This window comes from Nymphalis io, chromosome 5 (genome assembly GCF_905147045.1).
Source record: "Nymphalis io chromosome 5, ilAglIoxx1.1, whole genome shotgun sequence".
In the NCBI taxonomy this organism is placed as follows: domain Eukaryota; kingdom Metazoa; phylum Arthropoda; class Insecta; order Lepidoptera; family Nymphalidae; genus Nymphalis; species Nymphalis io.
In genome coordinates this window covers 3,619,494-3,641,367 of record NC_065892.1, presented here as the reverse complement: position 1 = coordinate 3,641,367, position 21,874 = coordinate 3,619,494, and the positions used below count along the sequence as shown (strand labels likewise).

The window sequence follows — 21,874 nt, the reverse complement described above, 5'->3', positions numbered from 1 at the left end:
TTGTATTTAAATTTTCAATATCGAACATTGTGAATAATATCGAATACGAAATTGCAATTTTGCTATTACTGAAAATGAAATTCATTTGAATAATATATTGAGTAGCATAAAACAGATGAGTCAGCGCGTACTAAATGAATATACTAGTTGAATAACGTAGATCAGCAGATACAACATTAATTATGCATTATTTTATTTTCAAATCGTGATGATATATATCTCTCATAATATCTTAAAAGGAAAACATATTTTTATCATTTGAAAATAGCTAACTAAGGTAACTTGCCATTTATTATGCCAAGTTTGCCATTATTATCTTTAAAATCTTATAACATTAAATGAGCAATAGTTGTATATATTGTATATTATGTAACGGCTTTAATGATTTTTCCCAAATTTTGTTTTTAGAAAAGGTTATGCTTTTTAAGTTTATATATAGATAATTCTTTCTCGAAAAAAATGCAATATTTCATTTAAAAAAACTAATTATTAAAGTCAAGCCCATTAGGTTATTCCGTAACAACAAACTCGAAAGTCACCATAAGTCGGTTTTCAATATTTCACTTATGAGTAATGAAGTGAGTACTTACAGAGTAAACCTAAACTGATTACACTATTTTATGCTTATAATAAGCATGCAACCATTTAGTTTTATAAAAAATATTAATTATAATAAGATTTTTGTATCTTATCCTTTAAACCTATTTCAGGTATCGAGATCGACTTCCCAACAAGTTGTGCTAAGAGACGCAACACGAACATTAGCTGGCAGGTACCGTTGCGAAGTCTCCGCAGACGCTCCTTCCTTCCATACACAAGTCCGTTCTGCATACATACATGTTGTTGGTAAGTAATATATTTAAACTCAACTTAACAACTACTTTCGAACTTTAAGTTAGAATCTGTCTGTCATAAGTTTAACAAGTGAATCTACGATCGATTCAAATTTCAGATTCTTTATCAAGAAGCTTAGTAATCTTTCTTTTAAAATATGTACTTTTTAAATAGTATAGTTACTCAAATACGAAATTGTACGAGTAATGTAAGAAGCTAAACTCCATTATTGGTATTGGGTTGGTATTGGTTAGGCGCATTGGGAATGTAAATAATGGCAGTATTAGTTATCATTTTTTTTAAATGTATAGGCTAGCGCTTGACTGTTATCACACCTGATGGAACGTGAGATACAGTCTAAGATGGAGCGCGCTTGCCAAGAAGATGCCTATGTACTCTAGACTTGAAGGTACCCATATTGTAGGTGGTAGGGAAAACGGAGGTTGGGAGGGTATTCCAGACCTTGGCGGTGCATATCAGAAACGAGGAAGCAAATCGTTTCGTACGTGTCTTAAATACGTCAACTACGTACGGGTGTGGATCTTTTCGATGCCTCGCAGTTCTGTGGTATATCATCAGGTGGTTGATTGATATTCAAGTATCTCTTTTATATATAAACGTGGAACATATATTGGTGACTTCATATATTTGTGATAAATTAGCACGTACAGTTGATTTATATGTAGTGAATTTATTTGACAGCATCGTTAGTCTAACAGCATAATATCCATCACCAGACTACAATGTGCTTGGATCCGGGTCGGAAAACAAAAAATACATTACGGTATAACAATTAAAAATATTATTATTTAGTGCAGTTACCGTTTTATTTAATGTTACACTTATAAAAAACATCTAAAAATAATATCTAGATTTAAATTGATAATATTTGATCAATTCAGAATGAAATTTGCATATTTAAAATGAAAAAAATAAGAATCCAAAATGAAACCATAAAATGATCGATATGATAGCCGAGAGGCGCGGTTATTAAGAATTCCTGTTTTAATATTCCAAGTTAAAGCGCCAGCTACTTACCACAGTGCGGTCTTCCTTTTTACTCTCGCAGCTTATTTTATATTCTTTTCGAAGCACAGTCCGATTTATGTATCTTGGAACTTGAACTACAATGTCGATAGCTTGTACTGTTTACTTAGCTCTTTGTGTTCCATTCTTTCCCTTTAAGACGCTCTTTTGTATTGAATTATCGAATATTTAAAGCCTATTTAAAAAGAATTGTAATGTACTGCTTAATACGTATTTTTAAAGAAAGGTTGATATAAAATATATATATATATATATATATATATAAGTTCAAATTGAATGCTATATACTTTTTTATTATTTATGTAAGAATAATCTTAAGAATATTGAACATAAGAATTATTTTAAAGAACAACTAATCACTTTAAGAGATTTCTTAATAATTTCTTTCAGTTAACATAAGCTGAAGCGTGTGCGAATATGAGTGCATAAGTGAGTAGCTTGTAAAGATTATAATTCCCACTGTTGGGAAAAAGCCTCATTTTAAGGAAAAGTTTTATAGTTTACATATTGCACCATACGCCATGAGCACATGAAAACTGAGTGCTTGCCTGGTTTTACAGCATCATTCTTCAGTTAAGATTCTTGTTTTCTAACCACTTGGTCTTATGAATTGAATTATTATTATACATAATTATGTAAAATAACTGGTGAAATAAACAAACTACATAACATTTGACGTATAAAATATACAGTAACAGTAACAACCTGTTAATGTCCCGCTGCTAGGCTAAGGCCTCCTCCCCTCCTCTTGAGGAGAAGGTTTGGAGCTTATTCCACCACGCTGCTCCAATGCAGGTTGGTAGAATACACATGTGGCAGAATATCAATAAAATTAGACACATGCAGGTTTCCTCACAATGTTTTCCTTCACCGTCAAGCTCGAGATGAATTATAAACACAAACTAAGCACATGAAAATTCAGTGGTGCTTGCCCGGGTTTGAACCCACGATCATCGGTTAAGATTCAGGCGTTCTAACCACAAGGCCATACAGGCCATACAAGGCCATACAGAATAGAATTTATTATTTAATAATAAATGATAGTCTATATGTTACGTGACAATGTACCATCAGATGACCCATTTGCCTACTCGTTCTAATTTATTAAAAAAGTATGTTTGACAATCGCACTTTGTCACATATATAACATTTAAATTGAAAGTCTTATATATTTTACATTGTGCTTGTGTATATATAATATTACTATCAAGGCGATCGCTTTAATAGTATAGAAGATGAAGAGCTGCTCGCCTAGTGAACACAACAAAGATTTTTAATAAAATCCTTCATCTTGAAAAAGTACGAATATGTATATCCGTAGTCATCGGTCAAATGATTTAATCTCAAAAATAATTTATTCATTAAGCTCAATTTTTATAATCAACTAGCTAATCATAAAAACGATTAAATTCAATTTAATCGTTATAAATTAACATGAAAATTGGCATGTTCAAAATCCCGAGCGGCGACATATTAAAAATGAGAACTCGTAAAAAATTCATTGTGAACTCAATAATCGATATTAAGTTATTAAATATTCGATATGAAAATAGGTTCTCGAGAGACCGAACATCGATTCATTTTATTTTGATTACCCTCTGTAATATTGAAGTTATGGACGCGGAAAATCAGTACGGAGACGGCTTATGATTTATCTGCAGGTATAAAGGATTTTATAATTTAGAAATATTTATTATAAATTATTTTCATTAGCGCTCAACGAATAGTCAATGAATGTTTGTTTGAAATTGTCACTTTCTCATTTAGATTTATTCAAGGCAGTGTGATTACTGTTCCACGTATTATTGTTGTAGAAAGATATAACATTCTTTAATGAACGAGTATAATATTATATTATAAAATATATACATATGCTTTGAATTACATATTATGAAATGTATAGAACTCATTATATGCCGTTATCATAAGAATTAAATAAGCCATATCAGATAGTAAAAGGGAGCCCTCCCTTTGTGAATAGATTTTTTTTCTGAATATTTCTGTAAAAACGATTTGACTTTTACGACCAGCTGTTTGCCAACCTTTTTTGGGAATTCTTTTGCTGGTGAATTCATTTTGTAGTTTTTTAGCGAATGTTATATAAATTATGTTATATAGACTGAGGTATGCGCTTAAGACATATATCGATCAGTTGGCTCTCACGATACCCATAGATTGAGATGGGGTGACTCAATTCTACTCTGCTGAATATCATACAGTGTATTACACATTTCTATTATATTTCCACAACTTATATAAACTATAAGTTGGAACGGCAAGCGGACAGCCGCGTTCACGGTTTGTTTAGTATTCAGATCATTCAGGAACCTTCATCAATTTTGTTTACGTGTGCAATCGCGCGTTCGTCTCCGTTCATATTCCAACTTGTGGTTTATTTTTTAATTGAATGTAAACCCGAATTTCGGTGAAGGCTAACTTAATAACAAACTGTCAACTAGGGCTAGGTCTGGGGTTAGTTTTTAAATTATTTTCCCCAATATGTATTCTAGAGATTAATTAATCACTCCCAAAAACGCTCGTTTACTAAATTTCATTAAAATCATTAATACATTTTTTGATAAAAAAATACTGGTTGATTTTTATGTTATAAGTTAGTACAAAGAAATCGGATGAGAGGTAGAGTTTATTCTAAGCCACAACATCGTCGACTGTTGCTTAAGAAGACTAGCATTCAAAGATTTTTAGAAAAGCTCGCCGTCTAATATGATAAGCCTTTACACGAATGTTATTATTCATGTTGCGATGTAAATAGGTTATTTAATTTACGAAAAAGATCGATATCAGTTATTTTATAAACATAACCATTTAGAACATACCATTTAGACAATAACGTCAACAAATATGACACAAACTATCACAACTGTTTCAAACTGTTGAAACCCCAACTCGTACTAGGCAGGTGGCCACAGAAGTGACGTAACCCACTTCCGACGCTTCGACGCCTCGAGTCGACTCGTTCAGCGTAAATTAGGTTGCGACTAACTTTGCAGTGTTGATCTCAGAACAGAGTATAAAATACAAAAGTGGCATCAAAACATTTACTCATAAATATTTCCGTTGATCAGCTAAGCAATGCAGTGTCTTTTTCTTTTAAATGTCGAATCAATGATGACAGAAAGAGAGAAATTAGTTTTTAACTAAACACCCGCATCTAAAAAGATAATTTTCAATGTATTATGAATAAAAGTCAATATCAAAACTATCAATACCAATAAAAATACTCACATGATTTTGACGTAAAGGTCACTTATAAATAGATATTTAAGTGCTTAAATAAATAAGTTTACATTTTCGTATCATAGCTTAAAATTAATCATAAAATTTATTAATAAATAAATAATATTATGATATTAACAAATAAACTGCTTATTACCAAATTTAATTAGTTGATTTAATACTACTACGATTCAGGTGTGTTTTGTTTTTTATATAATATATATAGGCGGACGGGTAGATGGGCCACATGATAGTAAGTAGTCACTAACGCCCATAGACATTGGCGTTGTAAAAATATTAATAATTTCTTACATTAACAATACGCCACCAATGTAACCACCTTGGTAAGCTTGGTCTTCACACATGCTATTTCCATTACACTACTGTTCTGAGGTTTGGATAATTTGATGTTATTTCATGGTAAATGTATTCATATAAGTATATGGATCTCGATAAAAATATTTTAAAAAAGAAAAGAAAGATTACTTTGAGAAAAATATTTCTTGCAACATAAAAATTTACTGGTGGTAGAGCTTTGTGCAAGCTCGTCTGGGTAGGTACCACCCACTCATCAGATATTCTACTGCAAAACTACAGTACTTGGTTATTGTTGTGTTCCGGTTTGAAGGGTGAGTGAGCCAGTGTAATTACAGGCGCAAGGGACGTAACATCTTAGTTCCCAAGGTTGGTGGCGCATTGGTGATGTAAGCTGTGGTTAACATTTCTTACAAAGCCATTGTCTATGGGCGTTGGTGACCACTTACCATTAGGTGGCCCATATGCTCGTCCGCCTTCCTATTCCATAAAAAAGTGAGTTGATACGATTTATCAGTAAGTTCACTACCAAACATCAATACTGTTTGTTCCTTCTACGAGTTAAAATACTTCATGAACCTGGAGTCATAATATTATTATTTTTATCTCTCTATTTGATATCTCTTCTCACACCTCTATCTGTTTCTAGTTCATAGCTCTATAATGAACTCTAGAAAAAATACGAGTTTTTATCAAGATTTTTCAAAAAACATTTCCACACAATATTCCTGTTTATATTATACTGTTTAAAAAAAAAACAATATACTAAAATGAAACTTTTTCATTTTTATTTATAACCAATGAGGAATGTAATTACGAGTGTTGACTTTAAAATAAATTATAGATGTCAAATGAAGATTACTGTAATTCCTAGTTTTAATACAATAGATGTAGAATTATATTCAATAAACTGAATGCTTAAGTATTTCGCTAACACCGGCTCGCTGGTAAGCTGGCTTTATAAAAGATATTTTATGGTGGAATCTTTTAAACCCGCTCTGCTGACTACAGTCGACATAGTTTTAAATGTCTCTTCTTGTTTTATTGCGTCTTCTGTGTTCTATTTTTAATTTTAAGAAGTTTTTAAATATAACCGTATCGTATTCTAGTGCATTATATATTTCCATTCGTTAAACTTAGCTATCATACTGTATTTATGTATTAATTAAAAAATAAAACGTCAATAGCACAATAAATAATTTACAAGCGATATAAAAGTTTGATCAGTAACAGTAACAGCCTGTAAATGTCCCACTGCTGGGCTAAGGCCTCCTTTCCTTTTTTGAGGAGAATGTTTGGAGCTTATTCCATCACGCTGCGGGTTGGTAGAACACACATGTGGCAGAAATTCAGTCAAATTAGACACAAGCAGGTTTCCTCGTGATGTTTTCCATAACCGTTAAGCATGAGATGAATTTTAAATACAAATTAAGCATATGAAAATTCAGTGGTGCTTCACCGGTTTTAACCCACGCTCATCAGTTAGGATCCCCGCATTCTAACCACTGGGCCATCTCTGTTTTCGATTCGAGGTTCGATCATGACTTCTTAATACTGATCTACATAGCACTATCTACACTACGATTAATTGCGTGGGAGTATATAAATTTACTTATTATTACTACAAAACGAATTTTTAACAAAATCGAAATGATATTTTTTTTTATTCAATGTATAAACCGCAAATATGTAACGTGACCGTTTACCATCAGATGACCCTTTTACCCGTCCGCCTTCATAACTTATTAAAAAAAGTTTAGCAATCGTATCTCTGTCAGACATATAATATTTAAATAGAAAAAAAACACGAATACCTACACTATCATTGAATACTCTGGCTTAAATATTGATAGCGGCTCCAAGCGGCTCCCAGCTTATATTAATCCAAAAAAGGGTACTATCGCAAAACCACGAAGATTATTCCTGTCCCGTAGCAAATAATCCCACGTCTTACCTCTAAATCACTTTCAGCAAATGGCCGACAGCCCCGGCCCCGCTGGACTTAATTTGAATATAATAGCTACAGTCTGTCCAGGGCCAGAGGTCCTCCTAAATCTGGTTCAGACGACATCTGACTACGTAACGTTGATAAACTGCGAGACGGAAGTGTGTTGATGATTTATTTACATAAATTCCATCTTAAATCTCAATTTATTGGACTAGTCTTACTTGGCCCCTCTCAAGCTTTTGTCATTTTGAAGATCGTCCGTCATATAATCTGTCTCCTTTTGCTTTTTATTATAATCTAATTTGACTGGCATTTGATGTTTATTATGTTTATCCTGCGAAATAATGTTATAATAATTTAAATAAAATCTTTCTCATCTATCAAATTAATAAAATAAATTGATGAAACGTTAGGCAAGCACGGCCTAGGATTGTAGAACATCCAGTACCTAACAGCTGATTTCTAAACCATTAGTTTCATTCGATTCCCGCTTATAGCCCACAGTTATAGATAGTCAAATGCATTCACCTTGATATTTGTATTGTGTCTCCTTATAGTTGAGGGAAATATTTAATTTTACTATTACTATTATATTATTTGTTTCAAAAAATACGAACAACAATCCGTTATAAACCAATTCCTAGCAGCTAAAATTTAATAAGTCCAGATAGAACAAACACATTCGCCGAGCGAGAATTGTTCTCCTTCCTAGTATAATAAAATCTTTTCTATTTCAAATTGCGTGTTTGCAACCCGCCCTGGCAATTCGTTGGTAAGATTTCTTAAATTTGTTAAAATACGGAAGCTTACGTAAAATGTTACCTATCAATATATATTCTAAATTGAATAGAGAACGATCCTTGTCTGACTTGAGTTAATAAATTATTGTGAACGATAGAGAGCACCTCCTTATCTCCTTATTTTATTATCCTATTCATCATTGGTGGTTCTGATTATTTGGAGCGGAAATAGTAACAATTAATATTGCTAGCCATGTTTATATATGTATATGATAGTATATAATATGATATGCACTGATATAGCCGATATATTCAAGCACACGATGAATTATAAACACAACATCTCAGTTCCCAATTTTCAATGGTTATTATTTCCTATCATACCATCAGGGGGCTCATTTGCTCGTCCGCCTCCTTGTATTATAAAAAAAACACTAATTAAGAACATGAAAAATGAGTAGTGTTTATTGTCTAGCCACTGGGACATCTTGGCTCCAAGTCTCACTATATATATACATATATAAAGATAAAAATAACAATAATATTTTTGCTGTATTTATTTTCCTACAAAAATTTCATTATATCATCTCTAGATAATAAAGAAAACAATCTAACACAATAAGTCCGTCGTATATTAACTTATAAAGGTGTGTAGCAAAAAGTAAGAAATGAAGCGAAGCATTTTCAGTAATTAGACAATACATCCTTGGAGGATATTAAGCTAAATGACTATATTTATTGTCTCTCTCTCGCCTGACTACAAAAAATAAGATGGAGCTAGTGTAGTGTCTTATTAGTTGAACTAGCTTCAATAATTACATAGTTACGAAGACTAATCCGATTTAGTTTTTAAGGCTATCACTATTAATAGTCTTTAGGTTTCGTTAGATATTTCTTATCGTAATGAGTTTTTCTTAATTTGACTAATTTTTTTTTGTTGAAACTTGAATTGAAACTTTCATTTAATAAAAAATTCAATAAAAAAAAACAAAATATACTAATTTTGCAAGGATCAATTATTTTAAAGGTCATTATTTTTACACATTTTAAAGGTCATTTGCATTAATCTTATTTTTCAATACAACTTTTTTTATGATATAAGTATATGTATGTGTATTTATTAGTGTACATGTATGTATATATATTAGACTATGTATGTAGGTAAATGCATTGCTTATATGTTTAATCTTATTCTTAAGTTTTTTTTTTTCTTAAGTTAGTGCCTGTACTTTGTGTATGTCTTAATCCTTAATATGGGCTGCCTGTTATAGATCACGGTAAGTGATAAGACCGCCTTTGCGTACTTTATAATCTAACTGTTCTTCTATATCCAAGTATATTGTAAGTTGCACGAAGTGAAGGCTTGCCCGATTTTTAAGGCAAGTCATTAATTAATTAATAACACAAATAATCCCCTCCCAGTTTCATAAACAAGTAATATACATAATTTTACATTTAAATTATATATATTATATTAAAATATGTTTATTTTTTATTATATTTTTTTTTCGAATTGCTTGTTGCCCTAATGGCCTTCCGGGTTTCAAGTGGCGCAGTACGTCACCGGTCGGATCATAGTGTTGCTATATATTGTTATTATAAATGATAATTTATAGTAAGACTTTCATAAAGTAGTCTTAATAATCACCTTCTCATTCGGTAAACGCATAACAAAAATTATGAATATTAAATTTTAGTGATATTGTTCCTAAAATTTAAGATGTAATTAAATTGATTTCTGCGGCAGGATCTACGTCTTTATTAGTCCACTGTACAATGGCTACACAAAAGCGCTTTACGTTCTAATAACCCGAGCTATGTCTGAAAGACCAACCATTGATAAAGTCCTGGTCTTTACTGTGTCATCTTTACTTTGTAAGAAACAACTTTAGACTTACATTTTCTGGAATTTCCAAAACTTAATTAAATGTGCTTCGTCCGTTTCCGAGAATTTGAGCGTATTAAGTGCACTTTTATTGCTTGGTGTATTCCTAGTTATCTCATTTAATGTAACAGTAATTATACTCAATGATTTATATAAAATAATTTATAAAATTTCACTTAAGTTAAATCAACTAAGTATTGGGAAACTCGAGGCACAAAAATAGCCAGAAAGCAATATATTAGAGAATATTACAGAAGAGTATAAGGAGAAAGAAGAATATTTTTTAATATTTTAGGGAGTTTTAGGGAGCGTCGATGTCAATAAAATTGACTGTGTGTTTAATTCAATATAGTTTTTCATAACTCTATGGAGCACGGTCTTGTTTATCAGTTCTCGACATGCCATTGGAACAAAATAACATACCGCCAAGCGAACTGAAAAAAGCAATCAAAATCGAAGCACAATATTCGTTCTAACATTTGCATCGGTGTCGATAATCTCCTCTTTCGTTGTCAACGCACACAGTTTCGAGTTTCATTGCAATGGGATAGCAACATTTTCTACCAAATCTCAAAATCAGGATTTAAGCACAGACGTTTTTTCTTCTTATTTGGCTTAGTGCAATTTCGTTTCGGAAACTGCAAGTCTGGTATTGCAGCAACAAATTAAATTGGTGACTTGAATTTAGAGAGTAAATGTTCCAATTAGTGTTTCTGTGAGTCCAAACAGTTTCCAGCCGAGACAAACTAGATTGCCTACTCGAGGCACCTGCTTCGATGTTTACTTGATTGGTTCGTGATTCGTCTTGACAATTCGAGTTTGTTTTATTGATCACTTTAAATTTTCGCTAACATAATGTAACATTGTAAGCTATATTTATTATTTTTATTACGTAATTTTTAAAATAAATATTATAATTAAATATAATCATTCAAAAGAAAATTTCAATGACATGAAATTATTTTATTGTATAGATTGTTTGAGCAATGAAAATTCGATAGTAGGGCATAATATATGTTTAAATACGTAGTAAGAACTTCATTTATCTTTATTCGCTCGATGTTTAAACGAATTTAAGATTATCGAAAACAATAATATAATATGTAATTGCATATGAATTTTAATACTATATTATGTGTGTACTTATTATCTTTCAATAATATGTACGTTACAAATACTATGTCGTAAGTAGAAGTAAGTTGAATCTCGATATACTGAAAGTCGCCTGTAAGAGGTAATTAGTTAGTATTGTATAGTTAGTTGATCTTTGCATCTAACTTTATGTGTTATATATGTTTTGTTCCTGTTAAAATGACTTATTTACTATTTTGATTGGTGATGATTTTGTCTATATATCTATATTTATATTTCATTTTACGGTTTATTAAAATTGCAGAAATAAACAATTCCTAATGCAAAATATATAAGGGAAATAAAAACAAACTTTTAAAATCATTGCACGCTTACAACATATATATATAATATTTATATATTATTCATTATTAGACGATTAGAACTACAAAACATTGCGAAACAAATATATTTATAACGTTTAAAATGAACGTTATAGCGTAAAACGTAGTCACATTCTCAATTCATTTCGGAATTGGCGGAATGCCATCCTGAACCATCCTGCTTAACTTAGTACATTTGATTTAGCTTGCTTGGTCCCTGTCGGGCCCTCTCATATCGAGAACGGTTACAATCTAAAAGTGTTTCATGAAGACTTGAACTACTTCAATATCATACGATGCACTTTATGATATGAAATAAAACAGAGTTCCTATAGAAATTTTCGTATATTTATTGCTTCCGAGCTATACCGCTATGTTTGTCTATGATAATAAATTTTCTAAGCATGGGATTGACTAAAATCACATAATGAGCAATATATCTGCTTTCGCTTATTAATATAGTTTCGTGTATTTCGGTTAAAGTCAACGCGATGTCTTAGAGTATATCGGATACGAAGCCTGATTGCATGTTCAAGTAATGAATCCCAATTATTAAATATAATTTTTAAATTTAGAATGCTTATAAATTTATCCAAATATTATTTCGAATTGTGCATTACTCTTGTCGGCAGGGTTGTTACTATATGATCAAACATTTAACCGCTGCAGTTATTTGAATGCATAGTTTAACTGTCAGAGCGAATCGAGCACGAAATTCGTGTGTTGCAGGTTCAAGATTTATACTATGTCGTAGTTGGAATAATTTTACTTGATCAAAAATTAATTTATGTTTTAACGATTACTTAAAAAAAACATACTAACATCGCATATGGTCAAATTCTTTTTTAGAGTAAAAAAAACAGAATCCTTATAGGATCAGTCCACTAAGCATTTGTCAAGACCCTTATTGTCAGGAACGCCTTGAGGTATCAAGTTGAAATTCCTATCAAATACTCATCTGCAGTACCTTGGAAAAGTGAAAAAAGAATCAAATTTATAAGTCAACTCAATCAAAAGATACGCTTATGTTCCGTTTATATTACATATTTTGACACTTGCAAGGGAATCAAAACCTATAAGGCTACTTCCCGTTGACCTAGAATAATTAAATTTGGCAAGAAGCCATGTCAAGTAGCACGAATAAAGGGAAAAATTCGAAAACCGTACATTGTAGTTACATCCTACATTCTACCTTTACAATAACATACATAAATATCAATCTGTGCCTCTAAAAATATTATATAAAAAAATAACGATAACCTTCGTTGTACGCATATTAATATAAAGAATGTATGAATATACGTTCGTGTTAAGCAAAGCTTTTGAGCATTCCGTGCTGTAACTAATATTTTATATTAAATATAATCACAGAGCGCGGTGTAGAAGCTAATGCTAGCTCCAAACAATAATCGGCTTTAAGATAAAGAGCTCAGCGCTTGATGTCAAGCCACGTGAAACTATTATTGAAATTTTTATTGTATGACAAACTATGGCTTGTTTCAAACTAGATTATTTTATTAAAATAGGAACAATAAAAACACATCAACACAACAACAAAAAAACAGCTTAATTAAAATGTGTTATAGCTATAATAATAATATCGTTTCTCACATTGTCACGATGTCATTTTCATTACAATTAAGGAATATATAATTTTTTCATATATTTATAAATTTAATTTTTTTTTAATTGAGCTTACAATAGTATAATTATGATTAAACTATAAAGCTGGCATTATGTATAGTGCGATTACAGCTCATATAGTATAAGAGCTAATGTCACGAACTCGACCACATTAGTCGTGGGTCAGCAAGGACAATTATCGAGTTTAAGCCCCGCATTAATAACGCGTAACGGGCTTTGCGCTTGACTTGCGGCCGCATGCATAATTCTGTGGTGGCTAATCGCTTCACTAGCTCTAGAATTCACATTTAAACGCTTTGGGGGATTGTTCAATTGAATGTAACTCTTCCAACTATTAAGATTAAATGTTTTAGTTATTTTTTTAAAACAATCTCTAAGACGCATGTTAAGTTGTGAGACATATGTTATTTATGTTTTTTTTTTTTTTATGTACAAATACGTGTCATCATCATCATCATCACCCTTTTCGCGTCCACTGCTGGACATAGGTCTATTCAATGGCACGCCACTGAGCTCGATTTTCAGCTCTTAATCTCCAACCGCTGTACTGTAATACGTGTAATGTTATTTAAATATTATTAGAACAAAGTTAATATCTTGTTTGGACTAACGTAACATGCGTTGGATATTTTGTTCATAAATATTATTATAATCAGCTTAGTTTTACCTGGTGGTAGGGCTTTGTGCTGGGTACCACCCACTCATCAGATATTCTGCCGCTAAGCAGCAATACCTAGTATTGTTGCGATCCGGTTTGAATTGTGAGTGGGCCAGTGTAACTAAAGGCACAAGGGACATAACGTCCAGTTTTCAGGTTGGTGGCGCATTGGTGAGTTAAGAAATGGTTATTATTTCTTACCTCGCCAATGTCTGGGCGGTGGTGACCACTTACCATCAGGTGGCCCATTTGCTCGTCCTATAACACAAAAAACTAATCAGAATGTCATAATTTAAGTATACATAATATGTCAAAGGTAATCTTACTGTACTTAATTTACTGCAATATAAAATTCACATTTATACACTATTTTTCACAATTAATATAAAAAAAATCTTAATTTAAATTTTATCTTAGATAAGAGTACATTCGACTTTATTTTATAAACCAAAGATAAATTTTACAAATGAAATCGTTCTAAATTGGTTTCCACCAATTAAATCACTTAAACTGATTCAAAGCTTGTGTTATGTAGGAGTTGGGGCGAATGGACAATTATCGAATATAAGCCATGTATTAATAACGCATAAAGCGCTTTGAGCTTGACTTCTGACAACACGTGTAATTCTGCAACGAGTAATCACTTCATTAATTTCAGTATTACCGTGTAAAAGTTTTTGAGTCTGAATTAATTAATAGTTGTATTATATTTTGGTGGTGGTAGGGCTTGGTAGGGCCTACAAAAAGTAAGAGCCAAATAAATGGTAAGTATGCTTAAAGTATGAAGGGCCATAATAACAACTCTCTATTTTACGTGTTTATAAAAAAATAATATTTATCAACATACAATGCATTGAATGAAATTAGCTTGAAGTTTGTAATATACACAAAATGTAAAAAAAACACGCACGCGCATATACGCACAAAGTAAACACATTATAAGTTTGTCAGCTTGAAATTAGGCTCTTCAAGCCGCTCGTTTAGGTACAATTATATAAAAAAGCAATCGAATATGTATAAAATTGTAACCGCGCAATAAACGTATTCGCAACTTTAGCCTGAGTCGTGCCCCCATTTCTCGGTTTTGTACTGCACAGACATTTCTAACTAATTTCTGATCAATCGACTTAAATTGCACGCATTATACATATATTTATATGTAGACATATACATATAGCCATTCATTAAAAACATAAATATATACTTCTATCACATCACATCACAATTACTTGAAATAGGACGTAAAACCGATCTTATAAAAATGTCCTCCAGACCGATTTCAGCCACGGCGGCCAATCTCAAGAGAGATTAGCCAACTACGCAGGTGATATTATAGTGCACAAGTGTGTGCGCAAACACAGGTGTACTCTCTATTTCCTAACTCTCATAATCCGATGGGACCCCAATCCGACACGACCGGAAAGAGTTCAGGCGCAGGACCAACCGCTTTACGTGCTTTCCGAGGCAGAGGAGTGTACACACTTCCAACTTCCAGACTTCGGGCTGCTACAGAAAACTCAATATTTTTTTTATTGGCTCGACCTAGGAATTGAACCCAGGACCTCCGGGTCTGCGGTCTTACATCAAGCCACTAGACACGGTACTATAGGTTCCTTATAAAAATAGACAAGGATCAAATACATTTCCCTAAGAAATGTTTGCTATTCATAAAGAATTTCATGAAACATCTATTTACAAAAGTTTATGGTTAAATGAAAGAAATTATTTCGTTGAAAAATATTTAATTAAAAGTGTCGGTTTCTTCTTTGACGTCGAGTTATATAAGACGAATTTTTCTAAGTCAGAACGCAACCATTGCAATTTTTACAGGAAATTAAATTCTTTTACAGAATAATTTTTATCTTAAATAATATATCTAATTAAAAAAATAAAATAATCTTTTCAAATACACTCGAAAGAAAATTATTGTAAAATATACAATAACATACAATAATATACGATAGGTGCTATTACAGTAATATTAATAATAATATATAATTGTAAAATATATTTTTGAATTTTTCAAATTTTTATGGCTTAATTAGTCCAAAATATTTTAATTAACATATTCTTCTTCGATGCTGTATATAAAATCTAAGTGTTCAATGAGCTGGAAACGGTTACCAAGAATAATCAAAATTCATCTAGTAGCTTCTTAATACGATCAGTATAATAACATTACATACTCATGTCAGGATGTGTTATTATATCAAGCATGTAGCGTGGTTCGTCGAACCTCGATCGTAATAATATCTCTACGGCCGTGTCGAATGTCTGTAAATGAATATCCAGGTGCAATTGCTACGATACACCCAGGTGTACACTATAATAACATCCAGTGCATAGTTAGCTATTCGATCTGTCTTCATATAAACGAAATAAGAGAAATAAAATTTTAATTAAATTTTCATGTTCAATAAACAATATTAGAATGATAAAAAGTTTTCAGACCTATAAGCGCTTAAAAGATGTAGAAAATGTTTTATTAGCGCAAAATATTTAGCAGTCGCTTAAGCTGTGTAGTATGATCAGATTTAGCTTATGTAACCATTAACCTATTTTTTTATCTGTAGAAGTCACAGAGGCTATTTTTTGTATCATAAGTAAGACAACACATATAATCACAGGGGACATAACATCTTAGTGCTCTAGGTTAGTGGCGTATTGGTAATGTAACGGATGGTTATTATTTTTCACAGCGCCAATGTCTTTGGGTGGTGGTGACCACTTAATCAATTGGCTCATTTCCCCTTCGTCGCCTACCTATAACAGAAAAAATAAGTTTATTTACCAAATAGGTACTTAATGATTCGTCCTGCCTAACAATTTAAAAAAAAATCAACCATATTTTAGTCTTGTAGAACTAATAATTGACAAGAATAATAATTGAAACATAATTCGCTGACCGTTTTACATTCAGCATTAATTCATTTTTATTAATAAATACAACTATATAAAGCCTATTATATTATACAGAGATAAACTGATTATAAATGACCTTCGAGTTAGTATTTGTTGATTTTCATCATATATAAATACAATTGCATGTAATTTAAAAAGTCAGAACTAGTGGTATATTTACATTAAAATTATTTTACAAGAGTATCAATGTCATATCAAAAATGACCGTAAGAGCCTACCGTCTTGTATAAAGTATTCTTTGATTTTGAGTGTTCCACCGCTACGATTTGAATTTTGTAAAAACCTGCTAAAATATTGTAGTATGTATGTAGTGTATCTTACAGTTCCGTAGAAATGATAATAATTATGCCAGCTGTATTGCTTTTTTCTAATATACTAGCAAAACTCGAAGTTATCCTGCCTGGCTAGCCTATATGGCAACTCGAGGTCCAGAGTTTGAGCTTTAAACTCAGGACCTGTCAAGCCATTAAAAAGTTATCGAGTTTTTTGTTGAGCAGCAAGTTTGTTGGCCGTGCTTACATTCCTACTAGGAAATATGACAATATATTTTTTGTTCAGTTGGCTTGTCCCCTTCAAGAATGGCAGAATCGGTGAGAATAATGATGTAATTATCGTTTATAATGTACGCCATACTATATTTGTTTTTTTTTTTATTATTATAAATATATGTGTGTGTATCTATGCCGCTATCTTATCTTAAAATATCTGGAAGAAATCTCTCATGATAGGTTCAAGTCACTTTCAACAAAAAAACTTGAATCAGAACTTGAAAGGTCGCAAACTTTATTGAATAGATTTTCCATTCAAAGTCAGACGGTTCAAACTTCAAATCGTTTTCGATTTAGGAGCTGATCGACTAAAATCGATTTGTGTAAACTCACTATTAGTAAGCACGAACATACTTGACAATAAAGCAATGTTTTGCTCAGAAATAAATACATCTAAAATTATGATTATGATTTTTGATCTCTATTGTTTTTCGTAATCACCTTTTTGTTGATATATCTGATTATAGCCCGTATCCGTTGGCAATGTTAACTGTTATTGCTATCCAGACTGGTTTATTGCCGGCGTTAGTTTTATGTCCATGCTGTTCTTTGAAATATAGCTTGCAGATACATATTCTTCTTAATTTTGAAAATGGATTCTTTTCATGTATATTGGTACCTTTTATGATTTCAAATTTAGATCAAAAGTGTATATATTTTAGCCGCAATCATGACTTTTTTATTTGGATTGAGCTAGGCGTCCGACGTCGTCATCACGTCACCACGACGGATGCAACTGCCGAAACTGTCGAAACGACCGACGAATGCTACGTCTGAAATAAAAAAGGTACTCCCGACTTAAAAACCGAATAAAATATATAAATTGGACATCGTAGCAGCTTATGTCATATAAAACATAAATAAAGATTACAATATATATCCTGGTTCATACAAACACACATTTAATGATCTTATCTATTTTATAGTTACAAGTTATTGTATACAATTGCCGAGATTAGGGGTACCTAACATTTCTTGATAAATGAATTAAGTGTAATGGTTAAAAACTTAGTAAGTTACCAATGAACATTGGTAACTTACTAAGTTGACCTCAATATCCGCTTATATATGGCTAAATAATAAGTTAAACTGAAATAAGTATTTTTTATCGATATTTAATTATGTAGAAAATTTCGAAATCCAATTTATTTAAAATTACACGAGCCGTTCGTAATAATTAAATTAAATTAAACATATAATTTATTAATAAAAAAGCAAATTAAATGTTTGCGTCTTTATTTATATAGTAGTATTTACGTAGTTCAACTTAAATTGACCAAAATTTGTGTTATTCGGGAATAATAAATTATAACTAATTCAGTGGACAGTTTTTTTTTTTTTTTTAATTTTTTGTAATAGTATAGATAAGCGGACGAGCATATGGGCCACCTGATGGTAAGTGGTCACCAATAACCATAGACCTTGAAAATGTAAATGTTAACCATCGCCAATGCGCCTCCAACTTGGGAACTAAGATCCCCTTAAGAGTCCCCTTAAGAGCCAGTGTAATTACAGGCCTCTGCCTGTAATTACACTGGCTCATTCACCCTTCAATCAGAATACAACAATATCAAGTAATTTTTTTTACCTTTAAGAGGCAAGCGTTTGACCATTATCTTGTCTGATGTTAAGCATCGACACGGTCTAGGATGTAGCACGCTTGTCTTGAAGAAACCTGTTTACTTTGGATTTGATGACACCAACGTTGTACTGTTCAGGAAATACAGACTCAGGCAAAGCATTCCACAAATTCGCAGTGCGAATGATGAATGCAGATTCAAAGCGCTTCATACGTAGGCGAGGAATTTCCACTGTGTACCTATGGCGCTTTGGTCGCGTTTGCCTGGCCGTTCGATAGTAAAGGGGTCGGCAGGAATGAGTTCGTGTAATTCCTGAGCACATTCTCCGAAATGTATCCGATAAAAGACTGAAAGCGATGCAACTACACGTCGAAGTTTGAGACTTTGAAGTCTAGACTCGACCAATGTGTCGTCTTCTATCAGCCTCCTGGTACGCTTCTCAATCAACTCTAGAGCCTAAAGGTGATGCTTAGCAGAGCCTTCCCAAAGGTGAGAGCAGTACTCTATACACGACCTTACTTGTGCTTTGTATAAGCTGAGCAGTTATTCTGGAGTAAAGTAACGTCAAACCTTAGATAGGATACCAAGCTTTCGAGCGGCTATTTGGATTTTGGACTCAATAAAAGAGCTGAAATTTAGTCACGCTCATGCGCTCAACCATGGCCTCTCTCTAAACCTGGACTTGGGCCACACTAGCTCGCGCGTTGGACCTGTAGCTCTCGACAACTGTGCAATCATCTGCGTACCCATGGATACCGGGCATCAGCAGATCATTGATGTGCAGCAGAAATAGTGTCGCTGAGAGCACTGACCCCTGGGTAACACCGGTATTTATAGCCATTTGATCAGAGGAGTGGCCATCAACCACCACTCGTAACGATCGGTTCCTCAGGAAGTCTGAAATCCACGTAGACAGGCTCGCTGGCAGGCCATATGAATGAAGCTTGCTGATGAGGCCATCATGCCAAACCCTGTCAAAGGCCTTCGAGATATCCAAAGAAACAACAAGTGCCTCCCCGTGTTTCTCGATGTCCTCGCTTCAGATGTATGGGACGTATACGAAAAGATCACCAGCGTACCGATTTCGGCGAAATTCGTACTGCCGGTCACTCATTAGCTTCCAGGTACGTCAGGATACATTCCATACTCTTGCATGAAATGGACGTAACTAGATGGGCCTGTAATTGGTAGGGTCAGCACGACTGCCCTTTTTAGACACGGGCTGCACGTTAGCCAGCTTCCAGGACTTAGGCACTTGACCAGTCTCAAGAGAGAGGCGAAACAAATGCGTCAGGATAGGAGACAGTTTAGGTGCCGTTCCTCGGGACAATTGAAGGAATCACACCAGGTCCGCTAGCCTTGTTCACGTCTAGACTGCGTAACATTTTGCAAACTTCATTTTGCAGAATGTGTATATCACTCATATGATTGTCGGCGCTAGATGTTGCTGGAGGTGTTGCGCTACCAGCGTCAAGACGTGTCACACTTTGCGCGCTGATCCCTCGATTAGACAGGTACAGATTTCACCAGACAGTGATCGGACTTACCTAACGGTGAAGAGATCGACACTAGTCCAGATCAGTTGTCAGCAGAAGGTCCAGGCAATAGGCTTAATGTCGGGTACCGTGTAGCACCATGGACCAGTAAGGTATGATCTAACGCTAAGGCTAGCCTTCACGTCTCTAACCCAGCATGGTCAGTGTCCTGGTATGGAAATAGCCACTCCTTGTGGTGGGCATTAAAATCCCTCAGAAACACTAATTGGGCAGTGAGGTACTATTAAGCCGCGTCAGCCGCCTCACTGAGATATTCTGTGAGCCTTGTGATCTCCAGATTCCCGCTGTGTGATCCGTAGGCACAGGCAATTTTCCATATCCGTGTTTACCAGAGAGATGATGAGAATCGTTAGAGACGCCGAAAGCAGATGTCATTCTTGACGTAAATGCATACGCCTGCTTGAGATTTAAAATTGTTCTCCAGGGTATACCCTGGGTAAGAAAGATACGATACGTCGGACGGACAACCAATCTGCGTCTCCGTAAGAAACAAGAGGTGGGGTTTTTAGGTGGTAGTGGACAGGTACGATATAAGAGTGCAACCCTGAGGTGCACTTTAAGCGAGAGGGAGTGCAACCGCTGTGAGACTTTCCACTTTTTTCGTTTCTTAACCATTTGTTGCAGAATATAAAGGTAGAGAGTCGGAAGTAGAACGAGGCGTCATGCTGCTAAGACACGATGATACACACAAGGAATATCGCGCACATTGTTGGGGGACTAGGCTGGAGACTGCGGGGACGCCCGAGTCCCCCAAGGATGTCTGGCTCATTACTTGGGCCCCCATCTATCTGCGGTCGGCCAGCGGTGTGCCGTGCCAACACAATAGCATTGCTTGGAGATACGGCTTTGTCCAGTGGGTGGTCACTAACCACGGCTGAGGCCTACCACCAGTTAAATTATTATCTGATTGGCACCACCCAGGGACCACGTGTGGAGTAACGAATTAAGGGTATTCTCCCACGGACGAGGGTGACTCGGATCCCGTACGTAACAAGTACTGTTGTTTTACGGTAGAATACCTGATAAGTGGGTGGTACCTACCCGACAAGCTTGCACAAAGCCCTACCACCAGTAAAAAGTTTCTGACAGTTCAATTAAAACTGTTTCAAAGTTAGCTTCTAAGTTGGTGTTAAGTTAAAAATTCTTTATATGAATTTTTCACTTCACACCTCATCAGCCTATTTTATTGATTTATTCGCTGCAATTGTATAAAACAAAACTCATCAATCAAATACATACACGCTAGCGCTAGACTTTAATAAATAACTGAATACAATTTAAATAAATAAAATAGTAAGGTAACAAACTTATACTAAATCGCTTTTTCAATTTTATTTTCGATTTAACATTTGATCGATAAAAGTCAACTCGTTTAAGCCCGTTATATATTATCAAATTACAGCTGAAGAATGCCACTGTTGGCATTCGGTATGTAAAGGCATTTGAACCAATTAAATATGAATCTTAACAATGAGATGATGAGCATTATCTCGAAGTTTATATACT

General features: G+C 33.6%; 1 protein-coding gene across 1 annotated transcript in view; it reads left to right on the top strand.

Moving 5' to 3' along the window:
• Positions 1 to 21,874, top strand: part of LOC126768532 (uncharacterized) — a 286,006-nt gene that overhangs the window by 142,355 nt on the left and 121,777 nt on the right. Inside the window, exon 4 of the mRNA XM_050486706.1 lies at positions 711 to 846. Within this exon, the coding sequence (XP_050342663.1) occupies positions 711 to 846 (136 nt within the window). The remainder of the gene's footprint in view (positions 1 to 710; positions 847 to 21,874) is intronic.